The 22,490-nt window shown below is 35.9% G+C and overlaps 6 protein-coding genes and 1 long non-coding RNA gene across 11 annotated transcripts; 5 read left to right on the top strand and 2 right to left on the bottom strand.

The window, feature by feature from the left end:
• Positions 1-381: 381 nt before the first annotated feature.
• Positions 382-1,840, top strand: LOC111792569 (phospholipase A2-alpha). The gene is made up of 4 exons (XM_023674075.1): positions 382-640; positions 711-753; positions 847-972; positions 1,534-1,840. The coding sequence occupies exons 1-4, from the start codon at positions 527-529 to the stop codon at positions 1,707-1,709; spliced, it is 459 nt and encodes a 152-aa protein (XP_023529843.1). The 5' UTR covers positions 382-526; the 3' UTR covers positions 1,710-1,840.
• A 945-nt stretch (positions 1,841-2,785) lies between these two features.
• LOC111793475 (ABC transporter I family member 17) lies at positions 2,786-4,909 on the top strand. Of its 2 annotated transcripts, none has more exons than XM_023675377.1 (4): positions 2,786-3,029; positions 3,120-3,461; positions 3,787-3,974; positions 4,274-4,909. In XM_023675377.1, the coding sequence occupies exons 1-4, from the start codon at positions 2,984-2,986 to the stop codon at positions 4,526-4,528; spliced, it is 831 nt and encodes a 276-aa protein (XP_023531145.1). In that variant the 5' UTR covers positions 2,786-2,983; the 3' UTR covers positions 4,529-4,909. The 2 variants fall into 2 exon arrangements, with proteins under 2 accessions (XP_023531145.1, XP_023531144.1); XM_023675376.1 differs by having other exon boundaries at positions 4,205-4,909.
• Positions 4,910-5,125: 216 nt separating this feature from the next.
• LOC111793474 (RING-H2 finger protein ATL43) lies at positions 5,126-6,409 on the top strand. Its single transcript, XM_023675375.1, has one exon. It carries the CDS (start codon positions 5,164-5,166, stop codon positions 6,373-6,375), a length of 1,212 nt encoding a protein of 403 aa, XP_023531143.1. The 5' UTR covers positions 5,126-5,163; the 3' UTR covers positions 6,376-6,409.
• Positions 6,410-7,263: 854 nt separating this feature from the next.
• LOC111794012 (extracellular ribonuclease-like) lies at positions 7,264-11,069 on the top strand. 4 transcript variants are annotated; one of them, XM_023676115.1, is made up of 9 exons: positions 7,264-7,293; positions 7,368-7,645; positions 7,822-8,035; positions 8,151-8,215; positions 8,363-8,427; positions 8,641-8,727; positions 8,806-8,936; positions 9,119-9,197; positions 9,640-10,206. In XM_023676115.1, the coding sequence occupies exons 2-9, from the start codon at positions 7,386-7,388 to the stop codon at positions 9,801-9,803; spliced, it is 1,065 nt and encodes a 354-aa protein (XP_023531883.1). In that variant the 5' UTR covers positions 7,264-7,293; positions 7,368-7,385; the 3' UTR covers positions 9,804-10,206. The 4 variants fall into 4 exon arrangements, 3 of the variants coding, with proteins under 3 accessions (XP_023531883.1, XP_023531882.1, XP_023531884.1); XR_002815007.1 differs by lacking the exon at positions 7,264-7,293 and adding an exon at positions 10,744-11,069 and having other exon boundaries at positions 7,301-7,645; positions 9,640-9,874; XM_023676114.1 differs by lacking the exon at positions 7,264-7,293 and having other exon boundaries at positions 7,301-7,645.
• LOC111793359 (putative serine/threonine-protein kinase) lies at positions 10,292-12,578 on the bottom strand. Its single transcript, XM_023675203.1, has 7 exons — positions 12,557-12,578; positions 12,197-12,373; positions 11,981-12,111; positions 11,537-11,750; positions 11,211-11,442; positions 10,979-11,129; positions 10,292-10,891 (listed from the first exon to the last, which is right to left on the bottom strand). Exons 1-7 carry the CDS (start codon positions 12,576-12,578, stop codon positions 10,601-10,603), a joined length of 1,218 nt encoding a protein of 405 aa, XP_023530971.1. The 3' UTR covers positions 10,292-10,600.
• A 461-nt stretch (positions 12,579-13,039) lies between these two features.
• LOC111794013 lies at positions 13,040-17,142 on the top strand. The gene is made up of 4 exons (XR_002815008.1): positions 13,040-13,230; positions 13,342-13,570; positions 13,740-13,826; positions 16,999-17,142. It is a non-coding gene; the product is annotated as an uncharacterized LOC111794013 (long non-coding RNA).
• A 2,521-nt stretch (positions 17,143-19,663) lies between these two features.
• Positions 19,664-21,110, bottom strand: LOC111793781 (homeobox-leucine zipper protein HAT3-like). The gene is made up of 3 exons (XM_023675819.1): positions 20,701-21,110; positions 20,080-20,159; positions 19,664-19,986 (listed from the first exon to the last, which is right to left on the bottom strand). Exons 1-3 carry the CDS (start codon positions 20,992-20,994, stop codon positions 19,743-19,745), a joined length of 618 nt encoding a protein of 205 aa, XP_023531587.1. The 5' UTR covers positions 20,995-21,110; the 3' UTR covers positions 19,664-19,742.
• Positions 21,111-22,490: the final 1,380 nt, after the last annotated feature.

Below are 22,490 nucleotides of genomic sequence, written 5' to 3'. Positions count from 1 at the left end.
CAATTTTTTTTTTTTTAATTTTATTATCCTAACTTAAATATGCTTTTAATTCAATTATTATAAGTTAAGATTTTGATTTAATTATCTTCATTCTCTACTCTTTATTACAAATTATTATCATATTAATTAATATACCGCAATGTTTTTTAAAATTTTCTTGACAAAATTTAAAAATAGGTTAAAATGTTGTGTTTTTTTAGCATTAAAATAATAATTATTTAACAAATCTTAATAAATAAATTATTATTTTTACATTTGAAATTTATTTTAATAAAAATTAAAAAATATATATATATTATTATTATTGGGTTCACGAGGGGAGAGGGAGAGCCACCAACGCCAGATAACCCACACCACCATTTCTGGTTCAATCAAATTGGCAAACGTTTCGAAAACACCATGTCACGAGGCACTACAAGACAACCCATTTTCCTCTCTCACTTATAAATCCCACCTTTTTCTTTTCAAGTTTTAACCAAAATTCAAAGCTTTTCTGAGAAAATCGAGACCCACCCACCCAACAGAAATGGCTCGATTTCACCCCTTCAACTCCCTTCTTCTTCTTTGTCTCGCCATTGTTTCTGCGCCCACTCACGCCCTCAACGTCGGCGTCCAGGCCCTCGATGCCTCAATCACTCTGGTTCGTCTTCTTCTTCTTCTTCTCTGGCTTCTTCTTTGGCTTGATTTGATCTGTTTGGTCTGGTTTGTAGAGCAAAGATTGCAGCAGGAAATGCGAGTCGGAGTTCTGTTCAGGTTCTTCTAATTAACCTCTGGCTCTCTTTATGGGTTTGTGTTTGTTTATGGGTCTTGTTTTTTGAGCGTTGTCTAAAAGTTTGGAATTTGTAGTGCCTCCACTTTTGAGATATGGCAAATATTGTGGGCTGTTGTATAGCGGCTGCCCCGGCGAACGCCCCTGCGATGGCTTGGATGCTTGTTGCATGAATCATGATGCCTGTGTTGCTGCCAAGAACAGTGAGTTTCCTAAGTCAAAAATACATTTCGAGTTCGATGGCTTAATTAACCAAAAACCCAAAACAATTGTGGAGATTTATGGTTTCTAACATTTACGAGCTGAAATAATATATAGTCAAAAAATTTAGGCGGTTTGATCTACATAAACCCCTAATTACTCGACCAACTTGGTTCGAGTTAGGGGCGTTATTTCATTCTCGTAACCGGAGTGGGAAGAAAGAGGACTCGGGCGGGCGTTAAATTATGTAATTATTATGAATGAATTTGGTTTAGGGATATGATGATTGAAGGGTAAGAAATTGATTTATAAATTATTAATAATGTTTGTTAATTTGTGGAATCAATAATTTAAAAAGTTAGGTGGTTTGATGGGAAGGGTAAAATCGTCAATTTATTTGAGTGAACCAATGAACCTCACATGTAAGGTGGCTGTGACGGTGCATAGATAGCTTACTTTTATAATTAAATAAATGAAATTTTATTTATTAAAAGAAAACAGGTAATTTCCAGCCTGTAATTTTAATTTTAAATTGTTAAATAATTATTTGGATTATTTGGCAGATGACTATTTAAGCGAGGAGTGCAGCAAGAGCTTCTTGAACTGCATGGAGAAGTTCAAGAGATCAAAAGCGGTTCCTTTCAAAGGGAACAAATGCGAAATTAGTGAAGTGGTGGAGGTCATCTCCTTTGTCATGGAAGCTGCCCTTCTTGCAGGCAGAGTTCTTCACAAGCCCTAGCGTTTTTAATTCTTCACCCAACCATGTTTGATTTTAGTTGGTTGCTTGTTTTGTGTATTGAAAATTAATCTCGTATTGATTTTGTTATGTTCTAATGAAATTTAGTATTTATGATTAGAATTCATTACGAATCCGTCAGCCTCACAGTTCTAAAACTTGTTTTTTTAGGTAGAAGTTTTCACACCCTTGTAAAAAAAATGTTTTGTTACTGTAACGACCCAGATCCTAATCCTTTTTGGGCTTGCTCGATTTTTAGGTAGAGGTTTTCACACCCTTGTAAAAAAATGTTTTGTTACTGTAACGACCCAGATCCACCGATAGCAGATATCATCCTCTTTAGGCTTTCTCTTTCGGCTTTCCATCAAGATTTTAAAATGCGTCTGGTAGGGGAAGGTTTTCACATTGGTGATTTATTCTCCTCCCCCACCAATGTGGGATATCACAGTTACACTCTCTAACTGACTGTGAGATCTCACAGTCCATGGCCCATCATCTTGTCTCTTATAACAAAATGCTTTTGTTCCCCTTTCCAACTGACTGTGAGATCTCACAATTCACCTCTCGTGGCCCAACATCTTGGATCTTATAAAAAATGTTTTGTTTCCCTCTCTAACTGACTGTGAGATCTCACAATCCACTTCCTCAGGGCCTAACATCTTGACTCTGATACCATTTGTAATCGTCCAAGCTCATCGCTAGATATTGTTTGTTTTGACCCATTACTCATCAGCTCCACTTCCTCGGGCCCCAACATCTTGACTCTGATACCATTTGTAATCGTCCAAGCTCATTGCTAGCAAATATTGTTTGTTTTGACGAATTACCTATTAGCCTCACAATTTTAAAACTCGAAAGGTTTTGCACCTTTAGAAGCAATGCTTTGTTTTCCATCCCAACTAGAAAAAGGTCGCATTTAATAATTTAATAAAAATAATTGAGAATAAAAAAGCAACATTTTTAGAAGGGACAAAACAAATGGACTACTATTATATTTAACCAATTAAAGGGAATTAAAATCCATAGTGACCATCATTATCAAAATATGCTTATTTGTCTATAAAAGAATGACATTATTCCATAGGACAATTTCAAAACAAAACACACGTCCTTGTTCTAAGCCACTCTCAATTCGTTTCAATTTTCAACTGGGATCGGCTTTATTCAGTTCCATTTTCTTCTGATTCCACGCCATTATTAACCGACACCAAGCTTTTCCAATTTTCAACCCACCCTTCCTCCTTTTCGCCTCAAATCCTTCGTTTGATTCGAGCAGAATGATTCCAGATACTCTTAACCCGGCCGATGACTCTGACGGTATCCGTAAGTTCTTCAACTTTTGATTCAATTCGTCTAGTAATTTTGTTTTTCATGAATCTTGCCGGTGATGGGGAATTTGGTGTGGATTTGTAGGCGATCGGCTTCGAGAGCACCTACTAGTGGTGAACGAGGAAACGGAAAGCGGAGGAGTGGATGATCATGTGAAGATTCGGATACGTAATTTGACGAAGTTTTCGGACGGAAAGGAGAATCCGATTCTGAGAGGTATCAGTGTGGATATACTTAGGGGGAAGATCGTCGGAATTATTGGCCCGAGCGGCAGCGGCAAATCCACAATGCTTAGGGCTCTCAATCGGCTGTGGGAGCCGCCAGCGGAGACGGTGTTTCTGGATGGCCACGATATCGTCGATCTCGACGTTCTCGGCCTTCGCCGGAAAGTCGGGATGCTCTTCCAAATTCCTGCCCTATTTGAAGGTGCGCCGATTTCTCGATTTCTCTTGTTTCTTCACATCTAGGGTTTCCTTTGTGCCATTGGAAATTTTGGGAAATTCCTAGAAAATTGCAGGCGAAAGTAAACTAGTTTGAAATTAGTTGTGAGAAGTTGACTTTGAAGAAGTCTAAATCATGAAGAACAATGATGCATTACTTTTTAAATTCTTCAAACATATGTTGGGTCATATGAGAAAGAATTCAAAGTGGTTTTACTTTTCTGAGAAGCCTATGCGTTTAGACTATTACCGTCAAAAACTTGGCTGCTGCAAATATGCTTTGTTAATCCATTTTATATACCGTCCTTCAGGCACTGTTGCTGATAATATCAGATATGGTCCACAGTTAAGGGGAAAAAAGCTTAGTGATGATGAAGTTCATAAGTTACTCAATCTAGCAGACCTAGACTCCTCGTTCTTTAGCCAGATTGGTTCTGAACTATCGGTTGGGCAGGCTCAACGAGTCGCGCTCGCTCGGACCTTAGCGAATGCACCTGAGGTATGTATACTTACTTGCATTCACTAAATCACATAACAGCATGTCCTCTCTTAGATTTTGCTAGTGATATTGAGAAAACATGAGCGAATTATAGGTAATTCGATATGAAATTTAGATAGTTGAGCAGTAGATTATGCGGTCTGGATCCAGATGGTATGGAGATGAATCCTCTCCTTCCCTCATCAAGGAATTTGAATGGCGTTTGTGTTTGGTTGTTTATGGCTGTGTAGTTTAGCAATGAATCCAACTTCTGCGTTATGTTAGTATTGTTGATCATGGGCATGTCTACTCTGCTGAAGGTATTGTTGCTAGACGAGCCAACGAGTGCATTGGATCCGATCTCGACTGAGAACATCGAGGACGTGTTGATGAAGCTGAAGACGAAATGGGGAATAACAATCATAATGGTTTCCCATAGCATCAAACAAATCCAGCGAATTGCAGACGTAGTCTGCCTGCTAGTAGATGGCGAGATCGTCGAAATCCTCCCACCCGACAAGCTCTCGGAAGCCAAACACCCAATGGCCCTCAAGTTTCTCGAACTCAGCTCTTGAAACAGCCCTTCATATTGTGTCCTACGTTTGCAAACTCTCCTAGAAGTCGAATAATATAATGAACATGGAACTTCTCTGGTAACTATTAGATGCATGAAGCTCGAGAGAAAGTGTGAAAATTGTAGGAAGAAAAAAGACAGAGTGAGAGGCCAAGTTTGTGGGCTTGAGAGTGGGGCGTCGGCAAACTGAACCAACAGGGGCGCAGGCCACGGGGGACCGATCCAATGGTCTGCTCTGTTGCACGCAGACCCCCAACATCAGTCACGTGCTCAGTTGCCCACCGGACCCACATTTACTTCTGCCACGTCACCATCCCTGCTCTGTCTACAGTGTTTGTTCGATCTTCACCTTTTTTTTAATATTATTATTATTAATTATAAATATTTGAGAAATAGTTAATATTAATTAATTAATTAGAAAATAATAATGTAGACAGCTTTTTGGGTTTGTTTGGCTTGTTTGCTTTGTTTTTGCATGATCTCTCCAAAATCACATCCATGCCCAAATCCGAATCTTTCTTCCTCTCCCCCAGAAAACTATTATTATTATTATTATTATTTTTAGTCTAAACATAAAACAAAAGACAATAANCCACCCCTTTCTCCTTCTAACTCATTCCTCTGTTTGATTCAGACATGGGCACCCTTCCCGATTCCTTCTTATTCTCTCTGATTTTCCTCTTCACCGTCGTTTCTCCAGCCGCCGCCGCCCTCCCCGGCGATCCTTCTCTAAACCTTTTGCTTCCTCACCCAATTTTGTATCGCTTCAAGGCCATACAGGAAACTGTTTTCGATGCTTCTCCTTCTCCCCCACCGCCGCCGTTGCCCTCTCCTCCTCCACCGGAAGACAAACCCGTCTACTCTCCGTTCCGACCTAGCATGGCGGTGGTTGTCGGCGTTCTCACTACCACTTTCTCTATCACGTTCCTTCTTCTTCTCTACGCTAAGCACTGCAAGCGTGGGAATGCGGTGGTGGTTGGGTACTCGAGATATCCCAATTCGGTGATGGGCGCTCCGAGCTTCACGACGAGGAAGAACTCCGGCATCGATCAGGCGGTAATTGAATCGCTGCCGATTTTTCGATTTGGGTCGTTGAGCGGTCAAAAGGAAGGCCTCGAATGCGCCGTTTGCCTCGACAAATTCGAGCAAACGGAGATTCTTAGACTCCTTCCGAAATGCAAACACGCGTTCCATGTCGAGTGTGTCGATACTTGGCTTGACGCCCACTCCACTTGCCCTCTCTGCCGCTACCGAGTCGACCCGGAGGACGTCTTATTAATTGAAGACGTCAATATATTTCTCTACAACCCGGCGCCGGCGCCGCCTCCGCTGCCTCCGCCGCGGGATTCAAACTCTAAGGATGTAGTATTGAACTTAGAACAGGGGAGAAAAAGTGGCAAGGCTGGATCCGGGAGAGTCTCCGGCAGACACTCATCGGTGGGTGAGAAGCGAACCGGTGAATCCAGTCGCCGAGATCCGGCATTGTTGAGACGATCCCTCGACAGCAAGAGAAGCGAAACGGTGGCCATCGGGTGCTTCGATCGGCACCGGAAGGACGGGCTACTTTTGCCGGACGAGAAAACTAATCAGAACCAGAATCAGAATCAGAGCAGATTTGAGCACCGGATCATAGTGTCGCCGAGGGCGCCGGTGGTGGTACAGGGGCAGCAGAGATGGAGCGATGTACATGCGTCGGATTTGCTGTATCTACGGTCAGAAATGATAATATCTGACAGCCGCAGGTTCTCGGTAGCTTCATTACCACCGGAATTAAAGAGACAGCGACGGATGGGGATCATGGGGAAGCATGCCGGAAAAGGGACCGGGTTGATGATGGCAGACGTGTAATAAATAACGGTGTCAGATTCAGAAATCACGGACCCAACCANGTCGCACGCCCAAAGGCGCACCCAACACGGCCTCACCGCGCAAGTTTCGCCACCGCACCGCCGCCGTCAACCACCCTCGTCCGCCGACCACCACCCCACCCCCCCAAAAAAAGGTAAAAAAAACAGAGTAACCAACCCATTCCAATTTTCTCCACTCCACCAACCCATCACCGTCGAAAAGTACCGGCGGACGGGGGGTGCTGGCGGCGGAGAGAGGATCGGCCAAAAGGGGAAAACAGTGGAGGGGGAGAGGGAAAAGCGGATCTTGAAAGTGACATGGAGGGCAATAGAATTAACGGGGATGAGAAGGGGATTCTTAGTTTTTTCTTTTTATATATATGTTAAAATTAAAAAAATAGATTTTTTCTTTTTTGTGGGTAGGGAAAAATAGTGTAGGAATAACGAACCTATAATTTTTATTTTTATTTTTATTTTTATTTTGTTACATACCATGTTGTCCCACGTTTCATGTTTGCCTCTATGATGTGCTCTTCTTCTAATGTTCTATGTGGTATGATATGATAACCTTTTTGTTTTCATAGGCCGAGAGTCGATCGAACATTTCATTCTTTAACACGATAACACCCGATAATCAATTCATAAAAATTCAAACTAAGGAGGCTCTCCAACAAGAGAGTTTGGCTCCATGCCTCCGCTCGATCTTGAATTTTCCGAATGGAGGAGACCATTTGGCATGATTCCACTCGATCATATGAACAACAGATTCCTTTGATTTAAATTTAATTCTCCAAATTGAGTTACCATTTATTTTGAGAACAAGGAATAAGAACGAATATATATATATATATATATATATTTTAGATTTAATTAAGCCTATTTTATGAACAATGAAATGGCTCCAATGGCGTTTTAGAGAGTAAGAGAAAAAAAAAATCAAATAAAAAAAGTTCCAATGGTTGAGAGTCGTTAATCGTTACTTCTCTGTTTCAGATTTCGGGAGCGTAAGAAATGTTACGCGCCATGACGATCGGCAGCTTCTCCCTGAGAAAATTGGTGTCCGGAATCGAGACTCAGAGACCCTGCAATCTGGAGTCGTCTTCTACACCCAGCCGCTTTCAGTTGAAATCGGTATCGAAATCGAAATTTCCTTTGGTTCCACAGACCAAATCTACGAAGCTTCGCATTGAATTTCATTCTAAACCACTCCATAGCCTCAATAAGCTCCCGTTTATGCGAGTTCGCTGCTCCGTCTCCGCCCTCTTTCACTGGTTAGTACCACTGTGCAAGTTATTTCGCTTTATATCTCTCTTGTTCTCTCCCTCTTTTTATGTATTTTCCATCAAATGTTGAATTGATCGTGAACTTTACCTTTGTGTATAGAAACTGATGTAGAAGCATTATGTAAATCGTTGTTATCAGTGACTGATAATGGCTTTTAATTTAGGGACTCGTGGAGATGGGTTACGCAAATCACCTCCTATTACTTGTTCTTTCTTTGCTTAGTTGCACAAGCCCACGATTATCCATCTCCTTCTGTTAGATATCCTTGTGAAGATGTTAACAAGTATTATGCTAATGTAGCACAGTTAACAGGTGAACCTCTCAAACGTAAGCTAAATTCAATCATTGCTGCACATCATTCCTTGTCCTATAAAGAGGTACGTTTTAGTTTTTATTATGAACTTTTAGCTATAGCTTGACTGCTTCTTCTAGCTCGTTTAATACGTCGACTACTACGCATCTATTGCTCGGCTAAGATGATGTAATGAACAGGTCTGGAATGCCATCAAGATTCTTGATGCTGCTGATGTGGACAAACCAGAAGCCTCATCAGAAATGTAATGCTCAATTTTGTTTGGTTTGTAATTTCCATTCATACAAATCTAATTATTTCATGGGAATGCAACTTTTTCCGATTTTCGTGAAGGGGGCTTGTTAGTAAATTGCACCTTAATATTCTACATAGTTAATGAATTCTACCACAGAGTGGAGATTTACTCGCAAAGGATTGTGTCAAAGTCGCTAGCAGGGAAGCCTGAGGGTTGGAACAGTAAGTTCTTGAGCAAACTAGTTTTTGACCTCAGGCTCTAAAGGTTTCAGTTTAAATAGCTTTCATGGGAATTTTAGTAAAAGATTTGTATGAACATTACATACTTTATTGTAAGAGATAGAACATTCAGTATGTGGTATAGCAAAACAAACTAACAGCAGCACTCATATATGAAGTTTTATTTTTCGTTTTTCTTTCCATCTTGTTATTCAGGGGAGCATTTGTGGCCTCGCTCTTATGGGCTCAGAAGAGGTCCATCCCTGACCGATTTGCAGAATATCCATCCAGCAGATGCAAATGGTAACTTGAGAATTTCCCATTCTGGCGACAAGTTGATGAAAGTAGTTTGATATTAGTAACTAATTGAAATTTGTGCAGTGAATTCCTCACGGGGAAACAAATATTTTGGAGAATGCCAAGTTAACTCCCCAGAATGTATGAAGCCAGCCTACAAAGAAGCTGCTTCTGATACTGAAACAGACAAGGAAAAATGGGCACCACCTAAGCGCGTAAGAATTTTGTTAAACTTTTGGCATTCTTGAACTTAAGATTCTTTCCTCCCCAGGAAAAACGATTACGGATTCAAAGTCAGAAACATTGCAATGGTTAAATATTGAAGGCAGTGATTACTAGAATTATATTTTTTCTTATATATCATGATTTTCTTATCTGCAATGGTTTTCACTGGCAGGTTAGAGGAGATATAGCACGGGCAGTAATGTATATGGCAGTCTGTTATGGGTTCCACCTTTCTGATTCTCCAGACAAGGGTAAGTTTCAAGTAAAAAAAATGCGTAATAGCCGTCCAATGCAATCATTTATATACATTTAAAAAAATGCATTGGTGCATTTACACAGATATTCTTTAGCCTCATGCAGTAGTTTAATAACTTTTTCCTTTCACCGTCTTTAAATTTTGGAAATTAGGATAAGCAGAGCAGTGTTTGAAGAGATAGGGAATTTTTTTTTGTAGTGCTAGGATGTCAAGTTATATCAAGTGATAGTCCTGGGTGTAAGGTAGTGCATGGAAAGCTTAATAAAATATGATGTTGTCATTCAGGATTCAGGAGTAGGTGATGGGGCTGTGTTTTCGCTTCTGTGGATCAATGGGATGGGGCCTGAAACTATAATAATCCAGGAACAAAAATTTGTATCTTTTTTTTCTTAATATAAGGTTGTTCATATTTTAAAAGATTCATCCATCTTCTGTAGGAAATAAGGAGATGGGCTTAATTTCCACATTGTTAAAGTGGAATAAGAGTGATCCGCCGTCAAGAGAAGAGAAGTTGAGAAATGAAAGAATATGCAAGTTTTATCAGCACAATAGAAATCCGTTTGTTGATCATTCAGAATACGCTGATCTAATTTGGAAGTAAGTTTCTCCAACTTGGTGAAAGCTCAAAGTTTCTTAAGGGGAACAATGACCAATGTCAGTCACAACCACAAGGTAAGAGTTTCTTAGAAGGAGATATTTTTTTGTCCTAAGCGATCTTCATTTTTCTCAAACTTGGAAGAGGAAACCATGAAGGTAGCAATGCATAATATGAGATTTTGGCTTGTATTTATTCATGATGAAATATGTACAAGATAATGTTTCATGGAAGTTATAGTTCTTAATGAATACCCAAAAGCTTCGACATACTAGGCTAGGCCTCGGGTAGATTTGAACTTGTTAATATATCCCGTTATTTCTTCGGGTGAGTGGGTTTAGGTATTCATTTAGTTCTAATATAAATGATGGTGGGAGATAATACTACAAGAATTATAGAACTTCTACTATGATTTATCATGTCAAATTGTCTTTAAACTCAAAAGCTTAAGTTGTTAAGATATGAAAAAAAAAATTAGAATAATGCACTTTCTCAAGATGGAATGTAAGTCGATGTAGTAAGCATTTTGTTACTACACTTCGATGACATTTAAACAATGCAGATTAGCAGAAACAAAGTGAAATTACATTAATCTTTTTGGTGAGAATAACCTCTATTTAACTTGCTATAATTGTTCCGTGAAAATTGAGACACCAATGTCCTGTTGACATAAAGAATGAAGACCACGTTAAAACTATATGATAATTGATTTAATTCTCCTCCAATGTTTGAAAAAAATGCAATGGCTAGGTAGTCAAAGAGCCAGTTTCTTTTCCATGACAAAGTAGGCATTGGCGTTGCCTTCACTGTAATGGAGAAGGAATGGTATCTGCATGATTAGTCAACGAGAGACCTTTGTTCCTTTTAGGCCTTCTTTCCAAGAAGGCTGGTTTCGAAGGTGTTTGAATGATTTCAAATTTGTATGTTAACATGGCAACAATCTCAGACATTGCAGGTCTCAGGTTGCCATGAGGCTGAAGGCATAACAAAGCAACCTGAATTGCATGTACTACATTCTTCTCCACATATCCATCATCCTTCATCTTTGGATCCACAAGCTCGATTAGTGCAGACCTCTCATATAGTTTCCATGCCTGTATATTAGTATGGTTAAATAGTCATATCTGAATACCTTAGAAATTGATAAATACTGCATAATAGTTGTGGGATTTTATACATACATATTCTGGAAGATACTGCATTTCTGTTGGTAGAGAAAGATTTGTGTTTTTTCTGCCACTGATGATTTCAAGCACAAGAACTCCAAAACTGTATACATCTGCCTTTTCTGACAATTCTCCCCTAATTGCATATTCTGGTGCTGTGTAGCCTCTGAACAAATGAAGGGCATGTGATAAAGCTTTAATTTATAAGATGTGCCTGACAGTAAATGAAATTAGATGAAAAGCTTACAGAGTTCCAGCAAATGTAGTGCTTAGGTAAGCTTGGTCATCTGGGAAGAATCTGGCCAACCCAAAATCTCCAATCTTTGGCTGAAATCTGTCATCAAGAAGAATGTTGCTTGCTTTGATGTCTCGGTGAATAATTCTTAGATGGGAATCCTCATGTAGATACTGCAACCCTTTGGCAATGCCTCTGATAATCTTCAATCTGGTATTCCAGTTGAGGAATTGATCGCTTACCCCTGTTTTGTACCAATTGTGATATACAACGTTATTGTATTGTAAGGTAAAGGGCAGGGAAGGTCACATCAGATAGAGAAGGACTACTAGTACTACCATATATTATGAGATCCAAACTTTTGTTCTCCATGTATTCATACACGAGTAGACGTTGAGGCCCATCTGAGCAACAACCGAGCAGGCGAACCAGGTTCTTGTGTTGGATGCTTGTTATCAGTCTGACCTCTGATAGAAACTCTGGTTCTCCTTGTTGGGATTTGTTTAGTGAAAGTCTCTTAATTGCTACCAATCTTCCATCTTCTAGCGTTCCCTATAAGGGTAGGTTCCCATTTAGTCCTAAGCTAAGTTTCTACGGAATAGAATACTTCAACAAGAGGGAGTGTTAGGTTGATCTTTTGCCCAAATTATATCATAAATTTTGGCATGAGGTTCCAATCATTTTTATGCACTTACCCAATATAGACCCTTTTCACATGATGGTGCAAATGTAACAGGAAAGAATTCATATGCATCAATTATTCTAGTGAATGAAACTCATACCAGATAGACGGGTCCAAATCCTCCCAGGCCTAGAAGATTTGTCGGATTAAAATTCTTTGTTGCCTTTTTCAGTGTGTGAAAGTCAAAGTAACTTATTGAGTGGAGATTTTCGCTTAACAAATCTGCCGATGCTGCAACGTGAGGTGAAAGCACTTACTTTTTTGCAGTTTTATAAACACTACTAGTTTCTTCAGATATAAGAATTAACTCTGTTACCTTGAGTTGTTCCTGTTGGTCTTAATAGCTTCACCACTGTATTTGGTTTGAGAAATTTTCTAAAAATCAATATGAGAATCAACAAGATCACCAGCACAACTAGCATCCCCAGGAAAAAGAAGAAAACTGGAGAATGTAGCAGAGATGAAGAGCTCTTCATCTGACCTTCAGAGGTTCCTGGAACAACAGCATGTAAATTTTGTTGGTTTCAATATGAAAATTGAATCACTATGAAATTACTAGAAAGAGGGAAAGCACCTACAACTTTAAATTTCTTGCCAAAACAGAGGCCAAAGTTAAAGTTCAGTTCCATATCTGGTATGAACTACTGTCAGAATCAGTGTGGAGCTTGTAAATTACCTTCTAGTATTCGGCGAGGCATCCCTCAGTTGGCCTGCAAAACGTAAATGAAGAAGCTTGCAACCAAATATTAAATTCAGGTTTCCCTTTCTCTGTTTTATTGTCTTTGCTTTCTTCTGTTATCTGTTTTATTGTCTTTGCCTTTTGGGTTTGAAGCAGCAAAGCTTATCTCTGAAGTGTGCTGAAAATGCTTCAGCTGAACAGATGATGACACAAAACCAGCATAGTTTCTGACGAAAGAGGTAAACAAGTGGTGAAGTGTGTATAATTCCCTCGGATCTTACAAATTCTCATTTGTTCCTACTGGCAGTTGGCCCTCTGATAGAAATATCCAAACTTCATTTTCACAGTTTTTTTTAGCTGATATCGTAAAAATGGATAGGGACGTTTGTGTGAGATCTCAAATTGGTTGGGGAGAAGAACGAATAATTCTTTATAAGGGCGTGGAAACCTCTCCGTAATAGACGCATTTTAAAAACCTTGAGGGAAAACCTGAAAAAGAAACTCCAAAAAAGATAATATCTGCTACCGGTGGACTTGAGCTGTTATAGTTTGTCTGTAATGTCGTACATTAACTCTTATGCTAGTTAGACCTTCTTGTGATATCCATCCAGACACTCACGGTGTTTGCTGTCAACAACAGCTAATTGAAAACAACAAGAAATGTGTTCACGGTACGGCTTTGTTCTTTGTCTTTCTTTCTTGTTCTAGAGATTTCGTTTTATATTATAAGAATAGAGGATACTCAAATCTGTTGGAGTATATTATTATTTCATTTTTGTTAGGAGTCAAAATATATCTTCAATTCAAGTAAGAGAAAGAGAAGAAAAACAGAGGTGGGATAGAGACCTGGCGGTGGTGGTGGTAGTGTCAATGCCAATGCATTGACTGAAAACACAGACGAGATTGGGTCAAAATACAGAATTCCAAAGGCTTTGACCAATCGTTTTGATGTTTGGAAAAAGAAAGTCAATATGAATGTCAAATCCAAGATTGTTAAACAGGAATTGAACCGTGAGTTACACTCCTTTTCTTAATCATACGTGTTTTATTAGAACGTCAATCCCAATTAATTACCCAAAAAAACACAACCAAATCATTCTCTTTCTCTTTCTCTTTCATGTTCTGTTCACCAAAACCAAAGTTGTCTTGTTCACTACCTGTTTGTCTTTTTTCCTCTTAGGATCTTGAGAGTTGAAAATTGGGCTTTTTGAATCAGCGCCCGCGTAGGAGAAGCTCAAACCCATCACAGGACGAGAGAAAAATCAAGGTAAATTACTCATTTTTCTTGAAGTTTTGTGTCTATCTGATTCATAGCCTTTTAGTTTTGTGTCATTTAGATGATCAAACGTTAAAATATTTTCTGAAGTTCACAAGATCGATCAACTTTAAGCTTGAAAATCCAACTACTTCTAAACTTATAATATAACGAATAAAAAAAGAGCTTAAAATGTAGAGAGAGAAACAGAGAGTAAATGNAAAAAAAAAAAAAAAAAAAAAAAAAAAAAAAAAAAAAAAAAAAAAAAAAAAAAAAAAAAAAAAACGAAGAACAGCCCAATATTCAATTCCCTTTCTGTTCACCAAGTAGAATTCCTAATTTTTCGTTTGCCTTTCTGACCCATTTCAATTCAATGCCCTTTCCCAAATCTGGGATATGCGTATCATATTGGTGGGATTTCATTTTCCTTTGTCTCTCTCTCTCTCTCTCTCTCTCTCTCTTCATATTTTCTTTCTCCTTAAAGCTTCCATCTCTCTATTTACCTTATTGCCATCACCTTGAATTGGAAACCTCAATCAAATTTCATGCATCTTGTTGGGTTGCTTTCACCATTCCATTCAAGTGATTACAGTTGTGTGTGTGATAATATCATCTCTAATGGGTTTAAACTCTTTACTCTTTCCTTGTAAAGTTTGAGCCTTTTTGATTTGAAACAAATGGGGACAAGAAAACATCAAATGGGGTTGAGTTGGAAGAGCTTTTGATTTCAGTGACATAAAAGTTAGGCTATATCAACAAAAGAAATTAGAACAAACTCAAAGGCAAAACAAAGCTTAAGACGTACAATAATAATATGATCTTAGTTTCTTCTACTTATTGTGAAGTGGGTTAGGGCCAGTAGGAACAACCCTTTTCTCCTCAGAACTACTGGTAGCATTATTGATCATCTTCTCAGAGCTTGAGAAGAAGCACTCACAACAATACAGCTTCTTTGACTTGCACCTTCTGCTACTCTCCATGGCAATCGTCAAGCTGTTGTTGTCTCTGGTACTGTCTTGAGCCAAGAACAACATCTTCCGAGCTCCGACGACCGAGCCGATGCAGACAAAAACCGATAGCGAAAGCACCAAAATGCTGGATTGAGCTAGCCTCATTGCACCACTTAGTTAAAAACTTGATGATTTAGAAACCATGAGAAAGGTGAGGATGAGAATATATATATACTTGAAAAAACAACAGAATGAAGAATTTACACTTGAAAAGTGACCTGTGAAGGAGGGAGAGAGGAAGAGAAAAGGCAAAAGGAATTGGCAAAGTGAGAGAGAGAGAGAGAGAGAGAGAAGGGAAGAAGATAAGGAGTTAGTAATAGAGTGTGAAGAACATTAAGTAATGGTACCAATTGGAAGAAACATAAACAGTAAAAGACTCTTTTTTATGCATCAAAATCGCTCTCTGATCCAAAAAAAAACCTCTTCACCAACCCTCATTAATGGCCATTGGATGAAATATCATAAATAAATTTAAACAAGACAAGGATTTGTAATTGGGAACTGTAACAAAAGCCCAAAACACAACATTCTGTTCTCATATATATATATAGACCACAACCAAAACAAACAAAAAAAATATCAATTCCTCTCAATAACCAGTGAGTTATGGAGGAAGCTTTGTATGTTCAGGACCTCCTCGTGCTTCCAAAGGGCCATGTGCCATTAAAAGCTGACATTCAGAGAAAAGGGTAGAGAAATAGCAGAGGGAAAGCTTGGGGGAGACGTTCATGGAGTTAATGAACAAAAACTTTAATCTTTTTTATGTTTGCTTTGGCTTTGCATTCATAGTGTGAGTTGTTTGTTAGTGTTGCCGTCCGTTTGGCCTGGCCTGAATGATGATAATCTCAGAACTTTTTTATGGCATTGAATTAAAGAGGGTTGTTTCTCTGTTGGTGAGGGCTTTTGAATGCTTATAAAACTTGAAATTGTGTGTCATAAGATATCGTAAGAGAAGTCCCCAACATTATGCCGTGGTCGGTCCAATCACTGATGGAAACGTATTGAGGCTCCAACTCAGGCACTTTTAGATGCATGTCAACTAAGAACAGGCTTGACTTGAATGTAGAGACACCTCCACCACCACACAATTTGCTACCCACCAAGTATAAACCATCATAAGTGGCTGAGTAACGCCTAACAATCCCTCTCCTACAAAAGCCAAACACCACTCACTTTCTAAAGGGTGACACCACCTTAGACTAAATCGGAGAACTCGTTTGTAACTGTCCAAGCCCACTACTAATAGATATTGTCTTTTTTGAGTTTCATTTTTGGGGTTTTCCTTCAAAGATTTTAAAACGCGTTTGCTAGAGAGAGGTTTCCACACTCTTATAAAGAATGTTTCGTTCCCCTCTCCAACTGATGTGAAATCTCGCAATCTACCCCTTTAGAGGTCAAGCGTCTTTACTGACACTCGTTCCCCTCTCCAATTGATGTGGGATCTCACACCTTCTACTACGAAAAAAAGTTGTGATAAGAAACACTCATTTTTTCATGCTCGTACTACAGTTAACCGATCCTCTTCGAATAACCCGTTCAATCCAAAGATAGCTATAATGTCCTGCCGTTCTTTGTAACATTGTAAACCTTTAAAAGTATGTAGATTGATCGTTCTTATCATGTTTATAGGAATGAGGTAAATAAACCATCTTTTTGTTTAGATGCTCTAAGTTTTAACGAATGAAACGTGTAACATGTCGTTGTAGTAACTTAAGCTTAAGTATTTGGTGGCGATATTGACAATTTTGTCACCATTAAAAAGGGTGGAAGAAAAGGGAAAGAAGAGTTAAAGAGATTAGAGAGGTTGAAAAAGCTCTTAGTTAGTATGCCTCTTCAATTAATTTATCCCAAAACTAGTAACACTTTAATTACTTTGCACAGAAAGGCAATTATTAATTAATAAAACTTAGCTGAGCTGCAAGAATGATTAATTTCCTATAAGCCCTCAAGTTTAGAGGGTGGTTAGGGTTTGAGTTAGAGAAATAAATGAGGTAGGGCTGCTCTAATCTTNTTTTTTTTTTTTTTTTTTTTAAATTTTAATGTTGCTTAACTCAACCTTGAGGGACAACAAATTGATCTATAGTCCGGTGTCGTTAATTAGTAAAGCCCATGAAAACTTGTTAGCTAGCGATGAAAGCTTTACATTGCTTATACCTTTTTCATTTATCTTTTAGATATTCGGTGGCTGTCGGTCGAATTAGATAGCTTTCGAGAGCTGTACAGTCTCAAAAGGGGTCGTCTCAGGGCATTAGCCCATCGGTAAATTTTGAGGTTTTTTTTTTGAATTTTGTATCCCGAACACTTTTCCCACTTGAACGGTACCAAAAGTAAGCCTAATTTTTTAATTTTTTTATATAAAGAAATAGAAGAAAATTACTTTTGTTTGAATCAAATTTTGGGCATGAAAAANTTTTTTTTTTTTTTTTTTTTTTTTTTTTTTTTTTTTTTTAACAATATTTCAAAATAAGTTTGAAGGTAATAAATGAAGAAAAGTCAATTAATTTTTTGTGTGGAGGCAATCATTTAAAATGAAAGAAAAAAGTGTCCCTAAAACCCAAAAAGTCTTTTATTATTATTATTTTTTTAATTATCTCTATACAAATAGAGTAAGCTAAATAATTCCCACAACTTTATATTTAATCCTATGATTCAATCTACAACAAATTCTAATTCACTTTTTTTGAATTAAAATTAAAAAATTTACGTCCTTTCGAGTCTTAGAACGTTGGTCATTAGCCAACACTTGACCTTTCTTACTTTTAAGGTTGGTTTATTTCAAGGTTCATCAAGAGTCTCTCGGTCAACTCTCAAAAGATTGGTTGAAGGCTCGATGAACCCTAGGGGGCTTAAGCAAGCAAACTAAGATGACCCATTAAGGGATTCATTCATCATCCATCTGAATGAGGTCTAGACCAACCTTTCAACGAGTCAGTCTTCTAGATCTTTTGGCTGACTCCTTTAGAGATCGCACAAAAATAGAGCTAGTTCGTTTTGTTGGGTCAACCATTTTAGAATCTTGCCAACTTTAACCTCGTGACTCAGACTTTTTATATTTAAATTCCATCTCGAACAATTTTGATGTAATTATAGTCAAAAGAGAGGATTAGTTGTGAAAAGTCAGTCATTAAGGACCTCCCAAGAAATATATTATGCAAATGATGAGTTCTATATTTTTATCAACTAATATTAAATATTTAGAGAGAGAGAGATAAAGAGCCTAATTTTATTTAATTTGGTGGCTTCCATTATTAAATTTCATTATTTGTTTAATATATTCATCATAATTCATTTGCTTTTGGTAATTAATTAATTAATTATGATTAATGAAATAATTTTCTTATTATTATTATTTTTCCTGGACTTTGCTTCTTTTATATTATGCCCTCCTATTATTTGCACAATAAATTCTTTGAAAATTCCAACAAAAATAAATGAGTCACATAATTTTGTTTATTTGCATATAATTTTATACATCTAATTCACTTATGTTATATTAATTAATTATCAGATAGCTTTAATCTTAAAGGTTAAGTTTTAATTAATTTTTTATAATTATTTCATCAAATTACGTGCTACAATTTTTACGCCAATTTCCCTATTAATTTTAACAAAAAAAAAAAAAAATTATAAACTCATTCAGCTCGAGCGAAATTGACCATTACATAATTTTTTTCAATTCTTTTTTATTAAAGTGAAGAAATTGTAACAATTTTTTAAATTTAAGATTAGGTTTCTAATATGTTAATCGTTCACATTTGATTTACATAATTAATCTTCATAATTAAATACGTAAGCTTAACAATAAACATTATAATTGATGTAAATGTATTTGTTTTAATTATAGATTAAAATAATAATAGTAGTAATAATAATAATTATTACAATAATAATATATTTAACACCACATTATTGTATTATCTCACAATCAAATTTTCATTTTTTTTTAAAAAAGAGTTCGTGGTGTGATTGATGGAAAAATCCTTTTAGATTAAATCGTCTCATCTTATCCAACGAAATATGGACACGTAAGAGATCAAGGTTTCGATAAGCACAAGAATGTAACATATAGAATTCATCTGGCCATAAACCCATCTTTTCACATCCACAAAATGAGCCTAAAAAAAAATCTCGAGAGTTATTGTCTAAGTTTTAAAACGCGTCTTTTAAGTAGAAGTTTCTACATTCTTACAAGAAATGGTTCGTTTTCCTCTCCAACGAACGTGGGATCGCACGTAATATATTTATTCATATGATTTTGTTTGATAATATTATATTTATAATATTTAGAAGAGGTGATTGGCGATGATTACAAGAAATATAAACACATAATTTGTTGACATGATATTTGGTCAAAGATTAGGTTCTTAAAATTCAAAACCCTTTTACTCTACCAACCCAAAACGAAACTCCATCATTCCCAATTTATATGCAAAAAAAAATTATTTATTTAATTAATTTAATTTATTATTATTATTTAACATTCAACAAAAGTCCAACTTTGATTTTAAAGTTCCCATTGTCAAAATTATTTGAGACCACAAGAAAAGAGAAATTATGGTCCAAAATGGTAATTTCCATGAAAAATATAAGCCAAGAAAATAAAAATTATGGTCCAAATTGTGTAAATTATAAAAGTTGAATTATTCAACCATTGTAAAATTAAATGAGAAGTAGGGGTGAAAAGACAAATTAGACCCCACTTTATTTATTTATTTATTTATTATTATTATGTCTTAAACCCTATAAAATTATAGGAATTATGCTTAATTAATTCCTATTTAAATTCCTTCTAGTTCTTAATTAATTAATTAAAAAAAAGAAGATTAGAAGTGATTTATATAATAATCTAAAAAGGCTGTAATGTTATTGAGCTTAAATTATTGATCCCTTTTCCTGTACTAAAAAAAATGACATTAAATTATAGTGGCGGAGAGTTGGGCTCGGCGGCGGCGTTGGCGGCGGGTGTCCTGGTGATCTTGTCGCATGAGGGGCAAATTGTGAGCGTCGCCGCCTTGGGGAGCTGAATATACAACTGGGAAGCTCCGAGTTTGATGGATCTTAATTCATGCAACTCTTTCTTCAACCTCCGATTCTCTTCGTTCAGCCTCTCGCAGCATTTCTTCAAGAACTCGCAGTCCACTTCCGTTTGCTTCAATTTCGTCCTATTTTTTTTTTTAAATTCAAACAGAGTTATTTATTTATTTTTTGAAGAAATTAATGTTTTTATTTATTTATTTATTTATTATTATTATTACCTTGCACGTCTGTTTTGGAACCAGACTTCCACTTGTCGTGTTTTGAGGTTTAATTGGTGGGCAAGTGCCTGTTTCTGAGCCTACAAATCCATGCAAAAACAACAAAAATCAAATAAAAATCAAATTTTTGACACAAAAACGAAATGGGTATTTGAAAAAAATGAAAATTATGCAAAATGGTGAAAAGGGTATTTGAAAAAAATGAAAATTATGCAAAATGGTGAAATGGGTATTTGAAAAAAATGAAAATTATGCAAAATGGTGAAATGGGTATTTGAAAAAAATGAAAATTATGCAAAATGGTGAAATGGGTATTTGAAAAAAATGAAAATTATGCAAAATGGTGAAATGGGTATTTGAAAAAAATGAAAATTATGCAAAATGGTGAAATGGGTATTTGAAAAAAATGAAAATTATGCAAAATGGTGAAATGGGTATTTGAAAAAAATGAAAATTATGCAAAATGGTGAAATGGGTATTTGAAAAAAATGAAAATTATGCAAAATGGTGAAATGGGTATTTGAAAAAAATGAAAATTATGCAAAATGGTGAAATGGGTATTTTTGAAAATTGAAAATGATGGAAAATGGTGAAATGGGTATGAAAAAAAAAAGAGCTTACAGGATTCAAAGTGGTGTGAAGTTTGAAGCTTTCTTCGAGCAAAGTGGCTTGTTCTTTAGAAAGCCGAAGCTTTTTTCTCTCTCTTTCACGTTCGGAGCCGAGGCTGTTGGTTGTGGTTGAAGAATTAATGGGCAATTCTTGCTTGGGAACCAGGGTGAAGGAGAGGTCAGTGAAGGATTTAGGGTTGTTATGATTACTGTTGATTTTCTGCATCTTTTTGGGGACGTATTCCCCAAATCCAGAGCCGAGGCTAAGGCCGAGCCTGATGTTGCAGAGGTCGTCTTGGTCTCCCATGGCGGATGTAGAGAGAGAGAGAGAAAGAGAGGGAGAGGGGATTAAGAGAGGGTTTGAAGGAAAGAGGTTTCGAGTTGAATATCAGTTATGATGATCTCCTACGGGTTTTAATTATTATTGTGTTTATGAAGGAGTTTTTTTTTTTTTTTTTTTTTTTTTTTTTTTAAATTATTATTTAATTTTTTAATTTGTAGAGAGAGAAAATAAATAGAAGAGAGAGAATTTAGGGAATGAGAGAATAAGAATTTTTGAAAGAGTAAAGGCATGCGTTACAACTCTGACCCCTAAGACCAAACCCAAATCTTCCTTAAATGCATTTCTCCACCCATATCCTTCTTTGACTTCATAATATATATATATATATATATATATATGTGTGTTAAATTATAATTTTTTATTTTTTATTTTTACGTCAAAAATTTAAACTTTTTATGGATCTACGGGATACAAAATTATAATTTTAGAGTTACTCACGCATCAATTAATTTAGATATCTTTTAATTTATAATGATTTAGTTTCAATTTAAAAATTAGTAATTAAATAATAATTTCAAAAGTAAAAATTATTATATGCTAAAATTTAGAGACTAAATTATTAGATATTTGAAAGGGTATTTATTTAAGGGCGTAATAGTGATTTTGCATTTTCCGAAGCATCTTTTTTGGAACTATGGATTTTTTTTTTCTCTCTTTTATGTAAAAAGTTTTGTTTATTTATTTATTTTATTGTATTTTATAATCTATTTTTAAAAACGTTTTAAAAGTTAAGAATAATAAATTTAAAAATATATATAATTTAGTTTTTGAAAAAATGGAGGTTACACCTTTTAAAAGGGTGTTAAAAGTTGAATAAAAGGAATTTTTTAATTTTTTTTTTAAGATTCGTAATAATTGTAAAATAAATGATGAATAAATTAAATTACTAATTAAGTGTAGTTTAAGTTAAGTATCAATAACGAAAAAAATAATAATTATTATTTACTTCATTTAATTTTTTAAAATAAAATTTAAATAATTTAGAAAATTATAAACAAAATAGGGAGTTTCTCCAATTGATTTGTAAGCGTTTTCACATTATTTGAGTTTGAAAAAAAAAAAAAAAANTTTTTTTTTTTTTTTTAATTATTATTATTATTTTTTTTTTTAGTAAAATAATTCTTTTTCTTCCTTTGAAACTGACTTTCAATTATAACTTTTTAACCCATTTTTTCCCATTATTTTTTTTAAATATATTTATATATTTATATTTTAAAATTTTCTTTTTCCAATCATTATAATGCTTCCTTTGCTAAAATGCATATATAAATTTGAAAGGAAAATACAAAATCAACCTTTAAAATATATATATATATATATATATATATATATATATATATAATTATATAATTATATAATCATCAAAATAGTCTTGATTCAAACCCATATTAAATTACAGTCAAGAACTAAGGAAGAAGAAGTCAAAATATGATCTCATTCGGAGAAATATTTGGTTAGAG

This window comes from Cucurbita pepo, chromosome LG04 (genome assembly GCF_002806865.2).
Source record: "Cucurbita pepo subsp. pepo cultivar mu-cu-16 chromosome LG04, ASM280686v2, whole genome shotgun sequence".
NCBI lineage: Eukaryota > Viridiplantae > Streptophyta > Magnoliopsida > Cucurbitales > Cucurbitaceae > Cucurbita > Cucurbita pepo.
This window is presented reverse-complemented; position numbering and strand designations above follow the sequence as displayed.

What these genes read in the sequence shown, in the direction of transcription:
- LOC111793781 (XM_023675819.1), bottom strand. Translation starts at nt 20,994, where the DNA reads ATGGGAGACCAAGACGACCTCTGCAACATCAGGCTCGGCCTTAGCCTC. An exon ending in TTCACACCACTTTGAATCCT is followed by an intron (nt 20,160 to 20,700) that starts GTAAGCTCTTTT and finishes ATGGATTTGTAG; the next exon opens with GCTCAGAAACAGGCACTTGC. An exon ending in TTCCAAAACAGACGTGCAAG is followed by an intron (nt 19,987 to 20,079) that starts GTAATAATAATA and finishes AAAAAAAAATAG; the next exon opens with GACGAAATTGAAGCAAACGG.
- LOC111793475 (XM_023675376.1), top strand. Translation starts at nt 2,984, where the DNA reads ATGATTCCAGATACTCTTAACCCGGCCGATGACTCTGACGGTATCC. An exon ending in AATTCCTGCCCTATTTGAAG is followed by an intron (nt 3,462 to 3,786) that starts GTGCGCCGATTT and finishes ACCGTCCTTCAG; the next exon opens with GCACTGTTGCTGATAATATC. An exon ending in CCTTAGCGAATGCACCTGAG is followed by an intron (nt 3,975 to 4,204) that starts GTATGTATACTT and finishes ATGGCTGTGTAG; the next exon opens with TTTAGCAATGAATCCAACTT.
- LOC111793474 (XM_023675375.1), top strand. Translation starts at nt 5,164, where the DNA reads ATGGGCACCCTTCCCGATTCCTTCTTATTCTCTCTGATTTTCCTCTTC.
- LOC111794012 (XM_023676115.1), top strand. Translation starts at nt 7,386, where the DNA reads ATGTTACGCGCCATGACGATCGGCAGCTTCTCCCTGAGAAAATTGGTG. An exon ending in CCAGAAGCCTCATCAGAAAT is followed by an intron (nt 8,216 to 8,362) that starts GTAATGCTCAAT and finishes ATTCTACCACAG; the next exon opens with AGTGGAGATTTACTCGCAAA. An exon ending in TTCTGATTCTCCAGACAAGG is followed by an intron (nt 9,198 to 9,639) that starts GTAAGTTTCAAG and finishes CATCTTCTGTAG; the next exon opens with GAAATAAGGAGATGGGCTTA.
- LOC111793359 (XM_023675203.1), bottom strand. Translation starts at nt 12,578, where the DNA reads ATGCCTCGCCGAATACTAGAAG. An exon ending in TTTGGATCTCATAATATATG is followed by an intron (nt 11,443 to 11,536) that starts GTAGTACTAGTA and finishes GGTACAAAACAG; the next exon opens with GGGTAAGCGATCAATTCCTC. An exon ending in TGCAGTATCTTCCAGAATAT is followed by an intron (nt 10,892 to 10,978) that starts GTATGTATAAAA and finishes ACTAATATACAG; the next exon opens with GCATGGAAACTATATGAGAG.
- LOC111792569 (XM_023674075.1), top strand. Translation starts at nt 527, where the DNA reads ATGGCTCGATTTCACCCCTTCAACTCCCTTCTTCTTCTTTGTCTCGCC. An exon ending in TCGATGCCTCAATCACTCTG is followed by an intron (nt 641 to 710) that starts GTTCGTCTTCTT and finishes TCTGGTTTGTAG; the next exon opens with AGCAAAGATTGCAGCAGGAA. An exon ending in CTGTGTTGCTGCCAAGAACA is followed by an intron (nt 973 to 1,533) that starts GTGAGTTTCCTA and finishes ATTATTTGGCAG; the next exon opens with ATGACTATTTAAGCGAGGAG.